This window comes from Artibeus jamaicensis, unplaced genomic scaffold (assembly GCF_021234435.1).
Source record: "Artibeus jamaicensis isolate MK-2021 breed Jamaican fruit bat unplaced genomic scaffold, CSHL_Jam_final scaffold_3151, whole genome shotgun sequence".
Taxonomy (NCBI): domain Eukaryota; kingdom Metazoa; phylum Chordata; class Mammalia; order Chiroptera; family Phyllostomidae; genus Artibeus; species Artibeus jamaicensis.
This window is the reverse complement of record NW_026522037.1, coordinates 6,926,458-6,945,040: the sequence shown is the minus strand read 5'-3', so window position 1 is coordinate 6,945,040 and position 18,583 is coordinate 6,926,458. Positions and strand designations below refer to the sequence as shown.

At 51.8% G+C, this 18,583-nt stretch overlaps 2 protein-coding genes across 3 annotated transcripts in view; one reads left to right on the top strand and one right to left on the bottom strand.

The window, feature by feature from the left end:
* The window catches only part of DOCK2 (dedicator of cytokinesis 2), a 345,180-nt gene that overhangs the window by 164,856 nt on the left and 161,741 nt on the right, over positions 1-18,583 (top strand). The window lies entirely within an intron of this gene.
* Positions 1,896-15,869, bottom strand: INSYN2B (inhibitory synaptic factor family member 2B). Its single transcript, XM_053656948.1, has 3 exons — positions 14,461-15,869; positions 13,057-13,131; positions 1,896-2,082 (listed from the first exon to the last, which is right to left on the bottom strand). Exons 1-3 carry the CDS (start codon positions 15,810-15,812, stop codon positions 1,896-1,898), a joined length of 1,614 nt encoding a protein of 537 aa, XP_053512923.1. The 5' UTR covers positions 15,813-15,869.

Sequence of the window (18,583 nt, the reverse complement as noted above, 5' to 3'; positions counted from 1 at the left end):
AGCAAATTAAGACGGAAGCTCTACTACAAGATAAAATTACATAAGAGATCCCACATGATTTTGCTTTATTGGATTATCCTCTGTGTTGTTCTTTTCCATTGTTGGGGCTAACTGAGAGTGGATTGTGTGGGTACAGAAAGATCTGTGGCTTTTAGCCAGTGGTAGCATATCCTACGAAATGTGGCTTCCTAAGTATGACAAGTGTATTTATCTTAATTCCAGCTGAACATTATGGATGCCGGTCTCGTTCTGTGGGTTTAAACATCTCACTAGAAACAGAACAAGAACATCTTGAATGACATTCCAAGACTTAAGTAGTGCAAGCTGAGATTCCGTGCCAAATTCCCCTCTCGCTCTCACCGAGATAGCTTCTGCACTGCAGCACCGGGCAGGGCAGGAGCAGCTGTCGGAGGGGTTGCTCAGTTCCTCTCCGTGTGCAGTGGGGTGCGCTCACCCCACGTGCACACAGGCTGCTGTACTCTGCGGACTCTAACTCAGATCGCTGATCTGGAGCTAAGGGCCTAACGAAAGGCCTTCTTCATCGAATGCCATGTTGAGCTTTAGCATCCCTTTACAAAGCAGCATCCATCCAACCACAGGCTGGTAGGGAATTTCATGTGGACCAAGAGCCTTGCCAACCCATCCCTCATCCCCAAGGGTATGTAGCGACTACTCTATTATGTTCATTGTTCAGCCATGCAAGTTTGACTGGGCCGCATATATGGGGTCATGTGAGAAGAACAAGCCTGACTTTAAAAGAAGTCAGACTTTGGAAAGGAAAGGTGTTTTATATGAAAATGGAAAAAATATATATCCTCATCCTTAGTCCTGCTGCTTCTTCAATCAGGTGGCCATGGCCTGGTCACCAGGAAGGGAGATGATGTAGATTAATATACGTTTGAACCTATCTACAAAGGGACTGTGGGGGGTGAGCGAGTGGGAACCTGTGTTGGATTTTATCTCGGTCTTATTTATGTTGCTGCTAAGATGAAAGACAGGCCGCTGGGTCTCCTGATCTTAATGCTGCAGGGAAATTAACTGTGGAAGTGTCACCTCCATAAATTCAATAAAAAAAAATGAACCATGGAACCTTATATAATTCAGACCCAAACCAGATCCCACCCATTTGCCAGGCAGCCTTGGGCCCCGGGCTGAGAAGCGTGATGGTCCAAGGCGGCCCCAGAACAACAGCTACAGCATAACCACGCCTAGTTCCTTACCCCCTGCCGTGACCCGGCTCTGCCCCAGACTGGGAGGCCACACAGCGGGACATGGCAGGTCCTTGGTGTGGGATCAAAGGGCTAATTTAACATGAGAATGACCCAACCCGCCAGGCAGCCTTGCATTTCCACACCCTGCCTATTTCTGTGGTGCTCCTGTACCCTGTTTTCTTTGAAAACAGCCAACATGTGTTGTCTGATCTCTTCTGGTGTCTCTGTTCACAGAGCTCCTGTATCTTCCTGTCCCACACAGCATTGCTCTCTCTTTTTTTTCCATCTGGGACGATGAACCAAGGATGAGGAGGAAGTGCTCAGCATCATGGAGGTGTTGGAAAGTCGATATGTGTGTGGGTTTGCTCCTGGTGGGAATCCAGACTGCGCACCCCAGGATGTGGCACCCCCCCCAGGATGTGGCCTGGTGGTGTGTGAGGGGGAGCTAGGCAAGTGGTCACTCTGGAGTCCGTGAAGTCCTCAGCAAGCGGTGGCACTCACTCAGGTGAGGTTGGTGGGCAGGCGTCCAGCAGCGGCTAAGCCAGCCCTGGGTCCTTCCCATTTCCCAGGTTGCGTGGATCGCAGCCTGGGGCCTTTGCTAAGCAGTAGAGAAGGCCTGTGGGCGGTGGCGTCCCCACCTCGGGGAGGTACTTGGGGAGGGCACAGGGCATGGTCCTGACAAGCTCAGATCCACCAGAAGCATTTCTTCTTCACCTTCTTGGTTTTCCGCCTTGCATCCTGTTTCTCAGGAACAGGGGCTTCTGCTGGGGACTTTGGTGGGGGAGAGGGCTCCCCAGCTGGTTCCGCTTCCTCCAGACTCTGTAGAACTTCATGGAACCTGCCTTCCTGCTGCCGAAAATCATACTCTACACTGAAAAACACAGAGAACGGAAGGAAAGTAAATCCCAATCAGCACATACTGATTTAGCATCACCCCAAGGGCCCAGCTGATCCAGAAGAGCATGGGCTTTGACACCTAGTCCCAGGTGCGTACGTACCTGCTGGCTGTGTGACCTTGGAAAAATTGTGCTAGCTCTCTGGACCTTCAGGTCCTCATTGATTGAATTGGCGCCTGTAATGCCTTCCTGCTGGGGATGCTCTGAAATTTCAGTGAGGCGTGTCATGTGGCAGACTTATAGTCGAGCTCAGTAAACGTCCCTCCAGTCTTCCTCTCATTGTTTAATGCTCCTAATTCTGAGTTCTTTTCACATGTGTTATGCATGAAAATCACCTCATTACAAAAGATGTAAATAATAGTGAGGAATAGACAATAAAACTGACAGCTCAGCTTCCTTATCAATAAAATGGACAACCTAATAGCATGTATCTTAAAGGCTTTCTTTGGAGTGTGTGTGTGTGTGTGTGTGAAGTGAGAGACTATAAAAGAAGTACTTACAGCAGGGCCTGGTGTGGAAGAAGCCCTTCATCTGTGTTAGTTAGCTCCTATGGCTGTTAGTATTATCCTAAACATTATTACTACTAATATATAGGCCTTGCCTTTGTCTAGCTTCTCAAATTAACGTGTTATCGATTGCTTTACATATACTCTGACCTCCTCCTAGTCCTCAGTACAAACGCATTTACACACTCTCCTGTGATGGGCACATCCTGATCTCCTTTTTGCTGTTTCATTTGTGTTTTGGAGTCGTTCACATAGACTCCATTGTATGGTCTGCACACTGGTCTGTGAGGTATAGAGGACTTGAAGTCAGGGACTGGGGTTCCCAGAATTCAGAGAATGGGGCCACGCAGTGCAGAGGCTCTGGCCCGAGCCGTGGGTGCTCATGAGCCCCTGATCTCTGAGGGCTGGGGAATCGGGCTGGCGGGCCTCCTCCTCCGGGACTGTCAGCCCACCTCCCTCTGCTGGCTCCGCCCCCCCCACACACCCATCAGAGCCTGAACGAAGGACTCCTGCAGACTGCACTTGGGCTCCCTCCGCCCTCAGTTGCCCACTCCCCTCCCCAGGACCTTTACTTCAGGAGCTGTTCCTGTGCGGGATGCTTGTAGGAAGACTGCAGGTTTCACACCACAGCTCTCAGAAGGCCAAAGATGAGGAGCCGGCGTGGGCTTGTGGAAGAAGCACAGCCATGAAAGCAGTGCCTTCCCCTTGTGTAGTGAGGAAGAGATGAAGTGTTTCATGTGCAGGATGGAAGACCCCATGCCGGTTTGTGATATGGCGTGACTGGCCAGAGCCTTTCTGCCCAGCAAGGGCTGAAAGGAGCTGTCATTACAGGGACAGTCGTCTTTGTCTACTGTCCCTATGTCACTTCCCACAGACCCAGGGTCAGACCGAGTGCCACTGAAAAGGCAAACTATGATTGCCGTACAAGTAATGAAGGCCCCAGACGGTGGCTTGGCACTGGGATTTCTGTGATGGAAGCTGCTAAAAAGACGGGTGGGGCATCAGTGCTTAGAAGCGTCAGGGAAGAATATGTTTTGTTCTCGGCTTATGTCCTTTTACTTCCTGTTCCTCCCTGGTCCCCTCTATAGGGACATGTTCCTAGCTGGGTGACCTATATAGTGGATGAAACGCAGACTGTGTTTTTCACAGCCAAGCTCCACAGCTGATTAGCTGTGAGATCTTGGGGAAGTCAGTTTTCATTTTCAAGCCACAGTGTCCTCATCTGTAAAATGAGCACGTTGCCTACTCACAGGGTTCTCAGTGAGTTTAAGCGACACAGTATAGATGTCAACACTTGGCTCTGACCGAGGCACCGAGGATTCAGGCAGTCATTCAACCATCATTTGTTGACTATTTCCCATGTGCCAGGCCTTGGGCTAGGTGCTGGGGGACGGGTGTTAGATAGACAGGCAGACATTGGCTACCAGTCCAGTGGCTCTGTGTCCTCAGGAAGAGCTAGCCAACACCAAGAGCTATTTGAGAGCTTTGTAGCCGAAGCCCAGGATTTGCCAGGTCAGTAACCTTTAGCCTAGGCCACCAGATGGAGCTAAAGGAAGTGGGTACCCCATGTTCATTCTAGGAATTTCCTCTGCTGTTGCTGTTATAAGACATTCCATCTGTCCTCCATCCATCCATCTGTCCACCCATCTATCCATTCATCCATCCATCATCTATCTATCTATCCATCATCCATCTACCCATCCATCCATCCATCCATCAATCATCCATCATCCATCCATCTAGCCAGCCAGCCAGCCAGCCAGCTAGTTTGTGGCCTGACATTGTGCTCAGTTGTGGGACACAATGGTAAGACAGACAGACCTGCATACTGCCCTTGTAGATCTTAATTCCCAGTGTGTGGGGCAGATTAAATTAACAATTGCTTTAAAAAAAATCCTTCATATTGATCTTAATTACCCCACTTTCCAGGTCCTCATCCATACACCTAACAAATTATATGAACATACACAAAACCCATCTTCCTTTTCCTCTTATATGTGACATTTCTCTGACTTCATACTTCAGATAAACAAGCGACAACAACAAACCACCTGAGTGTGTCAAGACTCAACAGCCATGTCCTAATACCAGTTAGGGAAAGCAGTGCTTCGGGGGGATCCAGAATGGACAGAACTGGCAGAACTTGAGAGGAGCCAGGAGACAGCATGAAACTATCTCATCGTCTGAGTTAAAGTGCAGCCCATACAGAGAGAGGATAGTGCAAGGGCTCTGAGTGGAACGCTCCTGGGCTTGAACCGAGGCTGTGCCTCTCGCTGGCTGGGTGAGCTTGGGCAAGTGGCTTCTCTTTCTGAGACTCAGTTGAGAACGGGGGTCACAAAGCTCTCTTACCGGGTAGTTGTACAGATGGGACACAAGAATAGGTCAAATGTCCTCACGCAGGACCAGGTCTCTGCCCACTGCCCTCTTCACTAAGTCTTTTGTCTTCCTGTCTTAGGAGCTGAATGTCTCACCTCCACACTCATACCTTAAGCTCTTCAGTAACTTACCTTGCCAGCAACATCACTCTTCACCCATCCCTTCCCTGTACATTCAGGAAAGAATACATTCTACGTTTCTATGGAAACACCACAGGGCTCCATTATGATCTCCCCCCACTCCTCTTGTAATTGCCCTCACTGATCTGGACAAGAGAAAGGGGATTGAAAATGACGTTCTTTCCAAGGCCAGGCAAAAAGCAGGGTATAGAGAAGTGTGTGCACTTAGGAAAGAAATTGATTAATGTTTTTTAGGCCAAAGCAATTTATTAACATAAAGGAAAATTGTCACTTTCCTTCTCACTCTTCCATTTGACAAACTGCTGTTTAGTTTGGAGGAGAGAAGAGGGAGTATATTTTGTTTAGGTAGCAGCTGCCTTGTAAATGGCGGGGGTGGGGGACAGTGTCCTCTCTCATCCCTTTTCATCTTGAAGCTGGGTGCAGAAAAGGAGAGTCCCCTCAACTTCCTTCTTAGCCGACCCACAACATATTCAGCAGCCTCTTGAAAGGGGGAATAATTGGTCTGCTTGGTGAGAATTCGAAGAGAGGGTTGCTTGTAGATTCTGGGAAGTGGCTGTCTGCCTTGGGTTTGGTGTCAAGGTGAACACCAGTGACTTCTCTGTAACCTCCCCTCCTCTCTTCTTCCTCTTAATCTCCCCCCACCCCCTGTAACCTTCTGCCATCCATATTCTGCATGGGCGGAGAGGCGTGCCAAAGGCTTAGTTTGTAGAGCTCTGGCTCCCAGTGGGGGCAAACAGTGGTCAAGAAATTGCTACAGTACCGGACTCGGGCCTGGAGCCATTGAGACACCACGTGGAGCATTCGAGGTGTGCGAGGAAGACCGGACAGCCTGCTTCAGCGCTGCCCTGTTCATTGTCTTAGGGAGCCTTAAAGCCCTTGCCTTCTCAGCTTTCTGCACCTGGTACCCCACAGCCTTTAGAAGTGGGCTGGGAGTAAACCAGGAACGGGGGAGAGCTCTCAGGCGTCCCTCTCAAGGGGGGATCAGCCCCCAACCTAGCTGACAGGTCAACGCTCCAGGCGTGGTGCCAGGCGAGAAGCAAGAGGGGGTTTTTCTAGGTGATTGGAAGCACTAGGAAGCCTAAGTCGTGGCTTATCTGGAAGGAGACGCAGAAGCAAGAAGTAGGTAAATACATTCGTGCGTAAGCAAGCAACCGAGCCGGGAGCTGGGTGCAGTAGCTTGGATGGGCACACGGAAGGCGGCCGAAAAGAGATGAACCTTTGTACAGAAGTCAGTGAACACTAGAAGCCCCTCACTTTTACTTGGCTAACACTCCAGGTCTGGGTTTTTGTTTTGTCCTCGTGAGGGCCCAGGAAGAGGGGGAGGTGGTTATCTCCATTTAACTGACAAGTGAATTGGCAGAGAGAAGTTGCACCGTGAGTTCCGATCAGGATTCAGCCTGGTCTCTACACTCCTCCTGCTCTATTTTTTCCTAAAGAGGAATTCAGGGGTTTCGCCCAGGGCCTGGCCGTGACCAGGGCCGTAATAGAAGAAGAAGAAATGGCAGAAGTACCTGGATGATGTTCGGTGAGGACGCGTCGCAATTTAAATGAATAATGATAATTAGAAGATGGAGAGGAGGGAAGAAGAGGAGGAGGAGGAAGACTGTTACTCATGGAGTAAAATCTGTACTGTGGACGCTGTACCATGAGTTTAATCGTTCTCACATGTCTCGTGTAACCTGCACAGCCCCGTCAGGCACACATTCTGTTCATTCCATAAATGAGGAAACTGAGGCAAGGGCAGGTTAAGGGCACCACTGGTGCAAGACGGGGCCAGAGCAGAAGCCCAGATTGCCTGGCTCCGCAGCAGCTCACGCAGCCGACTCGCTGACGAACACAGTGCTCATCGCCTGTCTGAGCTTCTGGCTGCCTGATGCGCATGGGCTGGGGACCGAGGTGCTGACCGAGCCCCTGTGCACCGAAGTAAACACACGTCCCCTGTGGAACCCGACCCCACGTGGAGCTGGGCTGCATGGAGGACTCTTTATGACCCAGCTGACCAGCCCATCCTACCCTGATGTCTCCAGAATGCGGGGCAGTTCTGGCTGGGAGGCTGCATCACCGGAGAAGACGGGCGCCCCCGGCAGGCAGCCAACTCCCAGGACACGTGGGCGCAGCGGTCCCAGTGTGGGCCGGCTGCCGAGGTCCGCGGGGGGCCTTTGCCCTTCTCAGCAGGGGGCTTGGTCTTTTGATAAAGAGAAATGGTGACAAGCCACTGCCATAAACCACACACTCCGAGCAGGCTGGCCCAAAACTAATGATCCCTGGAGTCTCCCCGAAGAGGAAACCTCTTCCCAGTCCCTCTCTGCCTCCTCACCTCCGCCGAGTTTTCGCGGCCCATGTACCACGGAGCCCAGGGGCACCGCTGCTTTGTGGACTGCCTACCACTCTCTCTCCTCAAGAACCAGCTGTCGGAATCAACGGCAGCAGTGAGGGTAGTTGGTTCCTGTCCACTTGGATAAGTCATGTCACTTGAGAAAGTGTCTTGGGGGGAGGATCCAGGCTGGGAAAGCAGGGACTTGAGTTCAGTCTCTACTCCTACCTGCTCCCACAGCCCAGAAGGGATTCTGTTCCTAAAACTCTCTCCTAATGACCAGATTGCTCATTATTTTTATGGCATAATTGTAAGCCCCACAAGTTGCAGCAGTTTCACATTGGCAAGTGCACTCCTTCTCCAAGGGCAGCCGCCTGCTGACAGGTCCTTGGAGAATTGCAGCTTCTCCTCCAGGAACACGAATAAGTAAGACCGAGTGCAGAACTCATCACCGCCGATCACTAACTGTGAAAGACATCTGCTCTGGGGTCTGTGGCTCTGGGTCGAGAAGGCCTTCCTCTGAAGCCCTCAAAAAGGACAGGTGTTCTCAGAGAGCTTGAACATATATTCACCGACTAGGCAGGGTCAAAGGTAAGAGGGGAAGGAACCAGAAAATCTCCCAACAGCAGGACCTGAGTGAGTCCCAGCTCTTTTGGATCTTGGACAAGTTCCATAACCTCTCCGAGTCTCAGTTTCCTCATCTGTGCAATGGGGACAGTAACCACACTCACACGTTAGAGTCGTTGGGAGCTGGAGATGAGATGCTGCACGTACCACATGAGCGAGACGCCTGGCACTGTGCCTGGGACGACAAATGGTCATGGTCGTTACATTAACTTGATAGAGAAGTAAAGAGCGGGTCGTTCTGTGGTCAGCTGTAGCCTCTGTGCCAGCGGCCGCCCACTCGTTACTCACGGGACGTTCTCGGCTTGCTTGATTCTGTAATTTATGGCATGTTTCCGCCTCTTTAGCTATTAATGCATTAAAATGGGTTTCATTTTTATTGCCGATAAATTGCTGATGCTGTAAATTCTCCCCCTTTGGGGGAGAAGAAAGGGATCGTGCACGACTGAGAGAAGCAGGCACCAGAGACACATGTCTTGGGGATCACCCTGCCGGGCTCAGAGACGTTTCCACGCGTGCCCCAGACTTGATGCTTCCTAAAGAGAAAGCCTGAGCCACGCATGGTGGCGAGTGTTCTGAGGAGGCTGGTTGGCATTGCTGTGATGCTCACCATCCAGCAGTGGAAGCAAGTGTCACTCTGTGCACGCGGAAATGGGAGGAGAGCTGGTAAGGCGTCTGTGCCTGCTGAAAAGAGCAGGTGCGCCGCCTGCTCTGGAGGTGCTTCTCACTGCAGACTTCACCCGGGGCCGGAGAGGAGCCGGCGCTCCCTCCCAGCTCACCTGGCTCCATGCTGGGAGGGCATCCTAAGCAGACCGAAGGAAAACACTAAATAATTTAAGCAGACTGGGGGTTGCTAAATGTAATGGGCCTGGGTGCCTATTACATTTCTAATGAAATAGCCTTGTTCACCAGTTAGCCAATGGCTTTAAGGAGCAGGCGAGGCCAAGACTCAGCATCCCAAAGCTTAACCATAAAAAGAAACTCATGAAGCCTCCCGCGCACCACCAACTGTGTGACCCCAGGTGACTCCTGCAGCTCCTTGGAAGAAGGCCTGGCTTTCTCCCGCAGGGCACACCCTGGCAGAGGCTTTGGCCTGTGTTCCAGAGAGACGCCTTGGGACAAGTTCCCCAAATCAAAGCTGGTGCAGTGAGATGCCTTTGAGATAATAAGTTGAAAATATCTAGTTTACATATCCCTGTAGTTAGGATTAAGAGAGAATGTGCTGATGAAGGAGGTGGGGGAAGACCGTAGTGTCACAAGACAGAACTTAAAATCCAGGAGTGTTGTTGAAACCACGAAAAAAAGAGGCTAAAAATGAGAAGAGGAGACAGCCCGTCCAAGTGAACCCCCAGCCCGACAACAGCCCTTCCGTCTCTCTCCTCTCTGGCACCTTTCAGGTTCCCCGTGGCCAACCACCCCTTCACCCGTGACAAACGCCACGTTTGCAGCGTGCTCTTTATTTCCATTTCCTAAGCGACACGCTGGGGTGGCAGGTGCAGAGTTGTTCTGAGAAAGACCTTGTTCTCTTCCCTTAAAACATCTGATGGATTTTACAACTTAAACCAAGCAGACCCCCCCCCCCAGGAGACACATGCAGAAAACAAATGCATGATTGGTGGAGACAAAGTTCTTTGAAAGAAGCTCAGTGATGATTTGTAGAGTGAACTGGAAGATGAAGGGCAGGGAGATGCGGTTGGAGGGACGGAGACTGCAGTGGGGGAGGGGGAGGGTGGAAGGATGGGGCTTGGGAAGAAAAGCGGGGGGGGGGGGGGGGGGGGGCTGAGTCCTTACGAGGTCACTCCCCAAGCTTCAGTCATTCGTTCCTCGTCCCCTCGGTTTTTGTGAAACTCCCCACACCAGTTATTTACTTCACGTTATTTCTCTCTAAATCATTGTTCTTTTTATACTTAAAAACATTCATGCAAATATTTTTATAAACTAGGCAATATCCCTGTTGAAGATAAAGATCTGTATCCCTTACAATGAATATTCAGGGGGACTCATTTGAAAAGTTAAAAGCTGCAGTAAACATAATTCAGAATGATCGCGTTCTGGCTGGATGGCTGCTGCTTGCCCGTGGCTGTGAACCTGAGACCTGCTCTCTTCTGGCAGAGCAGACCAGTCTTCAGGAAGTTTCTAAGACATTCTGGCACCAAACTCTGATTCTCCCCTCCAGGTAACCACAAGGATTGAAATAGCTTTGGAAAGAGAACAGCCTTCACACTCAGTAATTCAATATTATTTCATCTTTGGTACCACAGGCAGCTCTCATCCAAGCCTTTGAGAAACTTGTCCTAGAATCAACGCTAAGGATCAATGGGGAGTATGACTGGGCACTGAGCAGCTTGGAACCAGCTTGAGGCATAGAACCAATTTCTGCTCCTGCCCCCCCCCCCCACCGAGTTCATGGCAGTCAAAACTCAAAGTTGAGTCCATTTGCCTCCATGCAAGAAATCCCTGGCCAGCCCCTGAGAGCCACGCATGGCATCCTTAGGCATCTGCGTGGGGCTGTGCCTCATGGTCAGATGCGATCTATGGAAATAAGAAGAAAGCTAAGGAGACTTGGGAGCAGAGAGCATGATTCGGGCAGAACTGATGACTCCACATGCCTTGATGGAGGCAAGTAGCATTAGCTGTAGCTCCTTAGAAAAGTTCATGTGTTGCTAACTTAGCAGCAGCAGCTCCAGAGAAGACGAGCTGGGAGGCAGTTCTTCACGTGCCCACATGCTTTATGTATAGTGATGTGCTCCGGGCCCATCCATCACCGCGGAGAGGGACCGAGGCTCAGCAAGGCCCGAGGACGAGTATTTCACATCACTTATTCATTAGTTTGTAAGATCTGACTCTCCAAGACACAACACAAGGGTTTGAAGTCATTTGAAATGTTAAAAATAAGAAAGAAAGAAAAAGGACAACTCTCATCTTCCCACCGTTACTATGATAGGGATGTTTTTCTGATCTCTTTGCTTTCATCAAATTAATTGCCTGTTCCTTCGTAGTGGCTTAGAAGATACAAGGCTATAGAGGCTGTCTGCAGGAACAGCCTGGCTTTGCATGGTAATGCGGAGTGGATGTACACAGTGGCCCCCCTCCTGGAACACTGGAAAGGGGTGTGCGCGTGAGGTTTAGTAACCCTTCCAGGGGTGCACATTGACTTCGGATGTTTGCTTGGGGTGTTGGAAGTAGCCAGTAGGAAAACGCAAACAGTCTCGGGCTGGTGGGAAGGTCACAGTTTAGCCAAATATTTCCGCCTTTAATTCAGATAGAAACACCAGGATGTCAGAACTGAGAGGGGCTGGAGGGACCATGTAATTAAAGGCCCTCATTTTTCAGATGAGGAAACTCAGAGGCCAGAAATGATTTGCTCAAGGCCAGGCCATGGCACTCACAGTAGCCTGCGAAGTAACCACTTGTCCTCCTCATTTACATAAGTTAAATAAAAAGTCATCTTAAGGTAATGGAAAAATACATCATCTGGCTGATGACGAAGGGAGACTATCCAAAATTTAAATGGAGGGTAGTTAAAAATAATTATTGTTTATAATGCATGGTTTTTTTGTTCTCCCTAGCTGTCTAGACATTTAATAATTTTTGTCCTTCTGAAGCTTAGGAAATTTGCTTAAGAAAGGAGATGTAAAAAAAGGAGCAAAAAATGTAGCAATTGGTGAAACTAGACTGGCTACTTATACTTTCCAATGTCATAAGCCTTTCCCAGGTTTTTTTTTTTCTTCTTCTTCTTCTTCTTTTTTAGGGGATTTTTTTTTTTATTTTACATTGAGGTAAAGAGCATTTCTGTGCTGAGTCCTGAAGCTTCTGTCATTTGGTAAAAGTCTGTAGTTCCATGGTAACTGCTAGGTGTAAGGAATTGACATTTCAATGAAAAAATGCCCCAGGCCCTGCCAGAGTGGGGGGGGGGGGCTTCTAACCTCCAGCACCACCCCCTCCCTTGTTGGGAGGAAGTCTCCGATTCTGCTGGAGAGAGAAGACAAATTTAAAAGAAGACAGACAAGCCCATCAGGCTGCCCTTTCCATCTGAGAGAGAAATGTAATAGAGAAAGCAAAGCCCTACACTTTTGTCAAAATTAGATGCCATCAACCAAAATGACTGCTTTTGACCACATTTCCACCGTGCTGCTGAAATGGGCTTCCAGCTAAGGGGGCACTGATCTTTCTAGTAATAACAGTAATAAGCCCGTGGATGGGTGCAGAGCTTTGCAGTTACCAAAAGCGTCTACGTATGTTACCTGGGATAAGTGTTGCCACTCTACAGATGAGGAAACTGAGCCACAGACATGTCAGCAGATATCTGACTGGGCGACTGGGAGTCCAGCTTCGCTGCTCTCATTACTACATGGTGTTTTCCTTCTATTACTTACAAAAGTCCACTTTATTGTAGCACCCTCACCCCCTGGTGGGAGGAAATGAGGTACTAAGAAAGGAATGCAAAGTGCTTATTAGCACGTTCCTTACCACATAGTAAGTGCTTGGCAGGGGATCACTACTGCTGAGGAAGAGGTGCTGGGGCGGAATAACCAACATCTCCAGGTCTGGGGTGAGAAAGGTCTGACCTTGAGTCTTGAGCTTGGGCCCTTCTCTGAAAATGCTTCATGTGACCTGAGCCGTGTGGCTGAACTTCCCTAAAGACAGTAACACCCACCTGGCAAGGTACAATTGTGAAATGAGACGCAATCTCACGTGCACAGAGAGCTTTGTGAGGTGCCCGAACTTGGTGTTCAGTAGTGTAGGGATCATTTTCCTATGAGCAAAAGGATTTGCTCATCGCCCTTATTGTGAAGAAACAAAGCCAGGCTGCCTCAGAGCCAGGTGTTAACATTTTACCGCTCAACACCTTGGTGTTTAAGTCTGAGGTACTGAAAGGCCTCCTGTCTTTGTCTCTTAACTTTCTGCATCTAAGACAGTGTATGGGAGTGTCCCGTGGACCCGCCGCTTCCGCGCTCCGCAGAGCTGGCCTCCGTGGCAGCCAGGTACCTGTATATGATGCACGCCGTGTTCTGGCAGGTCCTGCAGTTGTTGAGGTCTTGGCCAGTTCGGTAAAAGTTGCGCCTGCAAGACAGAGAGTGTGTTGGATGCAAGTCCCGTGGGATGCACACACACAGGCCCTACACCTTGCCCCTCTCACCGGGAGCCGTGCTCTGAAGCTGCATGCCCGTGACAGACAAGAAACCCATGAGAACAGGACCTCACTTGTCCAGGGGGCTTTTAGATCTGAGGGTTTTTTCCTTCTGACAACAGTAGCTGGGGTCAGATCTCCTTACCCCCTCGAGACAGAGAGAGAGAGAGAGAGAGAGAGAGAGAGAGAGAGAGAGAGAGAGAGGGAGAGAGAGAGAGAAGGAAACTGAGGGACTTTGCAAGCAACCGGAAGGCAGGTGGTTACACCCCGGACCCCTCAGTTCGGTGTGTCTCTCTCTGCGCCTCCCCAGTGCTGGCTCGTGTCAGCAGTGCTGACGCTGATTCACATCAGCAGATGCCAGTTAATTTCCTCTTCCCTCTCCCACCTTTTGTTGGTGAGCTTTCATCACCCCTTCCTCTCAGGCTGTTGGGAGCACATTTTCCAGGACAAACACTCCACACCCACGTAAACAACGGCCTTTCCCTTCCCAGGCTGTGCTGAGTCACCCAGACAAGCGTTCTGTGACTTCTTTTTTCTTTGCAGAACTGTGATCTCATTTCAGCCCCCACTGAGTTGGTCAGTGATGGACCGGCTACGCCAGGAAGGTGGTTAGGGGAGGGCAAGGGCAGCAGGGGGCTCGGTGGCCACCTGGAGTCCTGTGAGACAGACAGACAAATGGCCAAAGAGCTTGGCAAAAACAGTGGCTTGCTTCAAGGGTGGGGCGGGGGAGTACCTGTTTGCTATCATTTCCCCATCGTGCACCACCTGGCCCCCATCTTAAAATCATTTCAGACCCTCTGCTTCAATGCCCCCTTTCTGCAGTCTGCAGATGTTTGGAAACAAAAACAAAAAGCCGTGGAAATCAACCAGAACCTAGAATTGAATAAAGCCAGGTTGGAATAAATTGGCCCTGGCTGGTGTGGCTCAGTGGATTGAGCACAGGCCTGTGAACCAAAGGGTTGCTGGTTCGATCCCCAGTCAGGGCACAGGCCTGGGCTGCAGGCCAGGTGCCATTTGGGGATGCGTGGGAGGCAACCACACATTCATGTTTCTCTCTCTTTCTCCCTCCCTTCCCTTCTTTCTAAAAATGAATAAATAAAATATTTTTTAAGGGAGGACTTTGCTTATGATTTGGGGAAGCAACAGAAACTCAGACATTCGGGGGACGTCTTACTAATGGAAACCAGTGCTCTCTCTCTCCGCTTCTCTCCTGTCAAACGAGTTACGCCAGTCGCTTTCAGTGTTGAAAAAATGCGCCTTACCCTTCTGTGAGAGCCCGAGCTTTCTCCAGGTCTTGAATTACATTCAAAAGGACTTTAATTTTCTCTTGGTTCGAGTGCAGAGATTCCTCCACAGATTGCAGCCTGCCTTGGAGGTCGCAGAGTTCACCCCGAGCCAGGTGGATTTGATTCACCCCCCCAGCCTCCCTGTCGCTCTGCGGTTTGGCCTCCCTCCTTGGAAGGGAGGACGGGAGGCGGTCACTGCCCGGGCAGCAGCGGGGCTCTGGGGCGTCCGACGGGGCGGGGGCGCTCGTCCTCTGCTCCCGACACGCAGGGGCGGATTTTGGTGTGTCCTTGGGTTTGAGTGACGGCAGCTCCTGGTGATGGTCACTCGGTGAAGGACAGTCTGACCCCCCTCCAGGGTGGGCTGGACGGCCATGGGTGGGCTGGCCTGGCGAGGGGGAGCTGCGAGTCCGTGGCGGTGAGGGAACCCGCGTGTCCTTCGGCAGAGATGACAGTGCGCCAAAGTCTTCGTCACCAGCGTTGTCTTTGGGCAAAAGCAGTTCAGGTCTGAGTTTCCCCGTGCCTGGCGTGTGGTTGGCACCGCTGGTGGCGTTTGAGCAAGGGGGGGATCTTTCCGAATCAGATGGGAGCGCTCTTCTCCCGTGGCCCGCGTACATGTCCGCCGACAGGTGGATGGCGTTGCTCATCTCTGCAGACCTGCCTTGGCTGAAAGCGGGCTCCCTCGCTGCCCAGGAAGGACTGTGGTACATGTCATCCGGGACCTGAATGGCGGCGGTGGTGCTCTCCGAGGACCTCCAAGTCCCTGCTTCCAAGCATATGCCGACAGGCCCATTGCTCTGCACCTTGGCCGTTCTGGGGAGGAACGGGTGGGGTGCCTTGACCCTCCGAGGCCCATCCTCAAGGTGCTGAGCCAGCCTTAAGTAGGCAAGCTCAGGAGACACAATGTCCTGTTCAGAGAGGTTGCCGTTGACCTGGATGGCACTTTGGGGCGCTGTTGGCATTTCCACCAGGGACTTGCTGGCTGTGAGTCTCTTCCTTTTGAAAATTGGGAAATGCTTCCTGAGACTGGGGGAGGTTTGGATGGCGATGTTCCGAGAGCCCCCTGCCTTCTGGGACCTGGGGAAGGAGAGCGAGTAGGCGGGGAGGTGGTGGTGTCTGGGCGCTGGAGTCTTGTCCATCACAGCCGGCTCTTCAGAAGCGCAGGCCTCCACCTCGGGGGGACCAGGCGGTGCCTTGCTGGCCCCATCGTCCTTGAAGCGCACCTGCTGAGACTTGCTCCTGCGGTGGTGCGGCTGCTTCACCAACTCCACCGACTCCAGGCTGTTCCGCTTCAGGAGCACAGGCCGCACTTTCATATTTTGCTGGGCCATTGGGCCTCAGTGGGAAGGGTTGAGACCGTATACTTCTCCTGGGCACATGTCCTTAGGTCTTTGGGGCAGCATCTGATGGGAGCATCTCAGACACCGGGACCTGCCAGCCGAGATGGAGTGGCCCTTTCCTCTGAGTATTGGAAGCTGCGTGGGCCATTCCCAGCCGGTAGAGTCTACTTGGGAGCTGTCCGTAAGGATTCCCCTGCAGTTAAAATATTATTTCATTGCAGTGATAATTGCCACTTTGATAAACAATGAGTTAGGCTAATTATTAAACATCCAATCTACCAAGAGAGCTGGTGGGCTGTTTATCAAGAGAGACTGGCAGGCAGCTCTGATCCTGGGAAAAGCTTGCTGTCTTAAACAAAAAGACAACAGAGGTACCACGTAGGGGTGGCGCCAGACTCCCAGTGTGCGGATTCCTAAAGAATCCTGCCACGTCCAGAACAGGCGGCTTCCTCTGCCGGAGCGTCAACTTCCAGGGTAAAACTACAGGAAACTTAAGCACGTCTCCTTTCCGTGGCGTGTAAGCAGGCAGAGAAATCGGCGACCTGGGGGTTGGCTCCTCTGATGCCACACGACGCCCCCACGGGAACATCCCCGTCTCTGTCCGTCACGGAGCCCTCTCTCGGAGCCATGGTTTGCTTTGGTCCTCCGCCCCTTTCCTTCAGCGAGGGAGACTCATCCTCCTGAATAACCTTGCACAACCCCGCGGGGGGTGACCAGGGCAGGTTGCAGGCGTCGGGAGGCCTGCAGAGGGCAGTGTCCCTGTCGTGGCTCACGTGCGGCTCCAGTTCATGGGTGGGCAGAGTGGTCCACGGCTGTGGCCTCTGGGAATCTGAGCTGAGAACGGCCGGCCCTCGGCCCCGGGCTCTGGGGTCGGAGATGTGGCAGTCTTCGCCGGCAGGCAAGGACAGTCTGAAAGGGAAGAGACAACAGTGGCACTGAGAGCCCGTCCCCGAGGCCCTCGGCCTCTCTCCAAATTCCGACCACCCAGCCGAGTGCTGCTGGGTCTAGGGACGTGGCAGTCCCACTGTCCTTCCTGCTGCTCACCTGTGAGACAGTCACCACGTGGCCGCAGCACTGACTGCCTGTCTGCCCGGATCGCTTCCTCCTTCACTCCCAGGCAGCGCCAGCCGGCTCCTGTTCGTGGGCGACGTCCCAGCCTTTCCATCCTCCTCCCCCTCACCCGCCTCCAGGCTGGACAGGTCGGGACCCCATTCCCTTCTCATCACAGATGTCACAGCACTGGCTGCACCCATCCTCAAGTAATCACTTGTGTGCATGTGCGCGTGTGTGCGTGTGTGTGGCACCTCTCCCCACTACCCTGTGAGCTCTGGGTGGCAGGGGCCAAAGCCACCTTATTCTTCTCTTGGGTGATCCATTAGGCTCATTGGGGGTGCTTAGTGAGCATTTGTTCATGGAGCGGGTGGCTGGATGAGGGCCCTTTGGAAGCGAAGGGGAGCCTGGGCACAGGGGTCCCGGGGTATCCCGCCCGGGCCACAGGACAGTGAGTTCCCTCCCCAGGACTGTCGTGTTACCTGAGGACAAGATCCTCCCCACTGTCTTCGTTTTCTCATTGCTTTCCAGGAGAAGAATGAGCACAAAACTCTCTGTGGAACGTGTACCTCGTAACAATAACAGTGACCATTTAATGAACTTGTATTGTTACCACACTGAGGGCTTTGCGTGCATTCATCGTAACAGCTCATTTACTGAGTGCTCACTAATGTGCCAGGGGCTGTTCTAGCACTTGCTGAGCTGGAGCTCATTCGTTCCCTCCTCTACAGATGTGGAAACTACCATTATCTCTGTTTTACAGATGAAAAGACTGAGGCCCAGAGAGGTTAAGTAACGCGCCCAAGGACACACAGCTAGTGAGAGAGAGTCGGGATCTGAGCTCAAACAGTCCGGCACCACAGCCCGTGCACTTCACCTGTACACCCTGCTGCCTTCTCAGAATTTCATTATGTCACTTAAGCCTTATTACAGACCTGTCAGGTGCCGGATTCTTACTGGACTGGTGGGGAAACTGAGGCTCAGAGAGAGTGAGAACTTAGTGGAGGAACTTGGATATGACCCCAGGTGCCCACGATTCCCAAGTCTGGGTTCTTGGCTATGAGGTCATGACTTTTCCCCATTGGGATCTGCCCTGAGTGCAGACAGATGGTATCAGCAATTTGGGAAAAGAGTTTGAAGACCCCCGCAGGTCCAGAGAGGTGCAGGGCACTGTCCCCTCACCTTGACATGGCACAGTGAACCTGTTTGCCTCAAGTTCAGGGGATCACGCTGGGGCGAGGCAAGTTTGAAGCATGCCTGGGTCGCACAAAGGATTCTAAGGGAAAATGAATGTGATAAAATCGTCCACGTTCTATCTCTGGTGCTCCGCCTGATCACAAAGGTTGGAACCTCTGACTTCCCCAAGCGTGTGCGCTTCACTCTCCAAACATTCTGCACTCTGCTGTGTCGGGTGCCCATCGTGTCTTCTCTGTCTTCTTCTTTCTCCGGGAACTACCAGATAATGCGCGTGGCAGTTTCCGCTTTCCCTGCTCCCAGCTACCTGGACAGGGACCAGCTAACTCAGTGAGGCGGGGCAGTGAGTGGCAGGTCCTGGCAGAACTGGATCCCTCTACAAAGCGAATGAGTCGTCAGCTGGTCCGGAGGCCCTGCAGCAACTGCTCCTGGGCTGCAGAGCCCGGGTGTTTACATGCCTGCCGTTGTGGATTCCTCTGCCGCATTGTCCTCTTCCTTTTCCCCGCCCCCTAACTGTT

What these genes read in the sequence shown, in the direction of transcription:
- INSYN2B (XM_053656948.1), bottom strand. Translation starts at nt 15,812, where the DNA reads ATGGCCCAGCAAAATATGAAAGTGCGGCCTGTGCTCCTGAAGCGGAAC. An exon ending in GCTCGGGCTCTCACAGAAGG is followed by an intron (nt 13,132 to 14,460) that starts GTAAGGCGCATT and finishes TCTGTCTTGCAG; the next exon opens with GCGCAACTTTTACCGAACTG. An exon ending in ACGGCGTGCATCATATACAG is followed by an intron (nt 2,083 to 13,056) that starts GTACCTGGCTGC and finishes TGTGTTTTTCAG; the next exon opens with TGTAGAGTATGATTTTCGGC.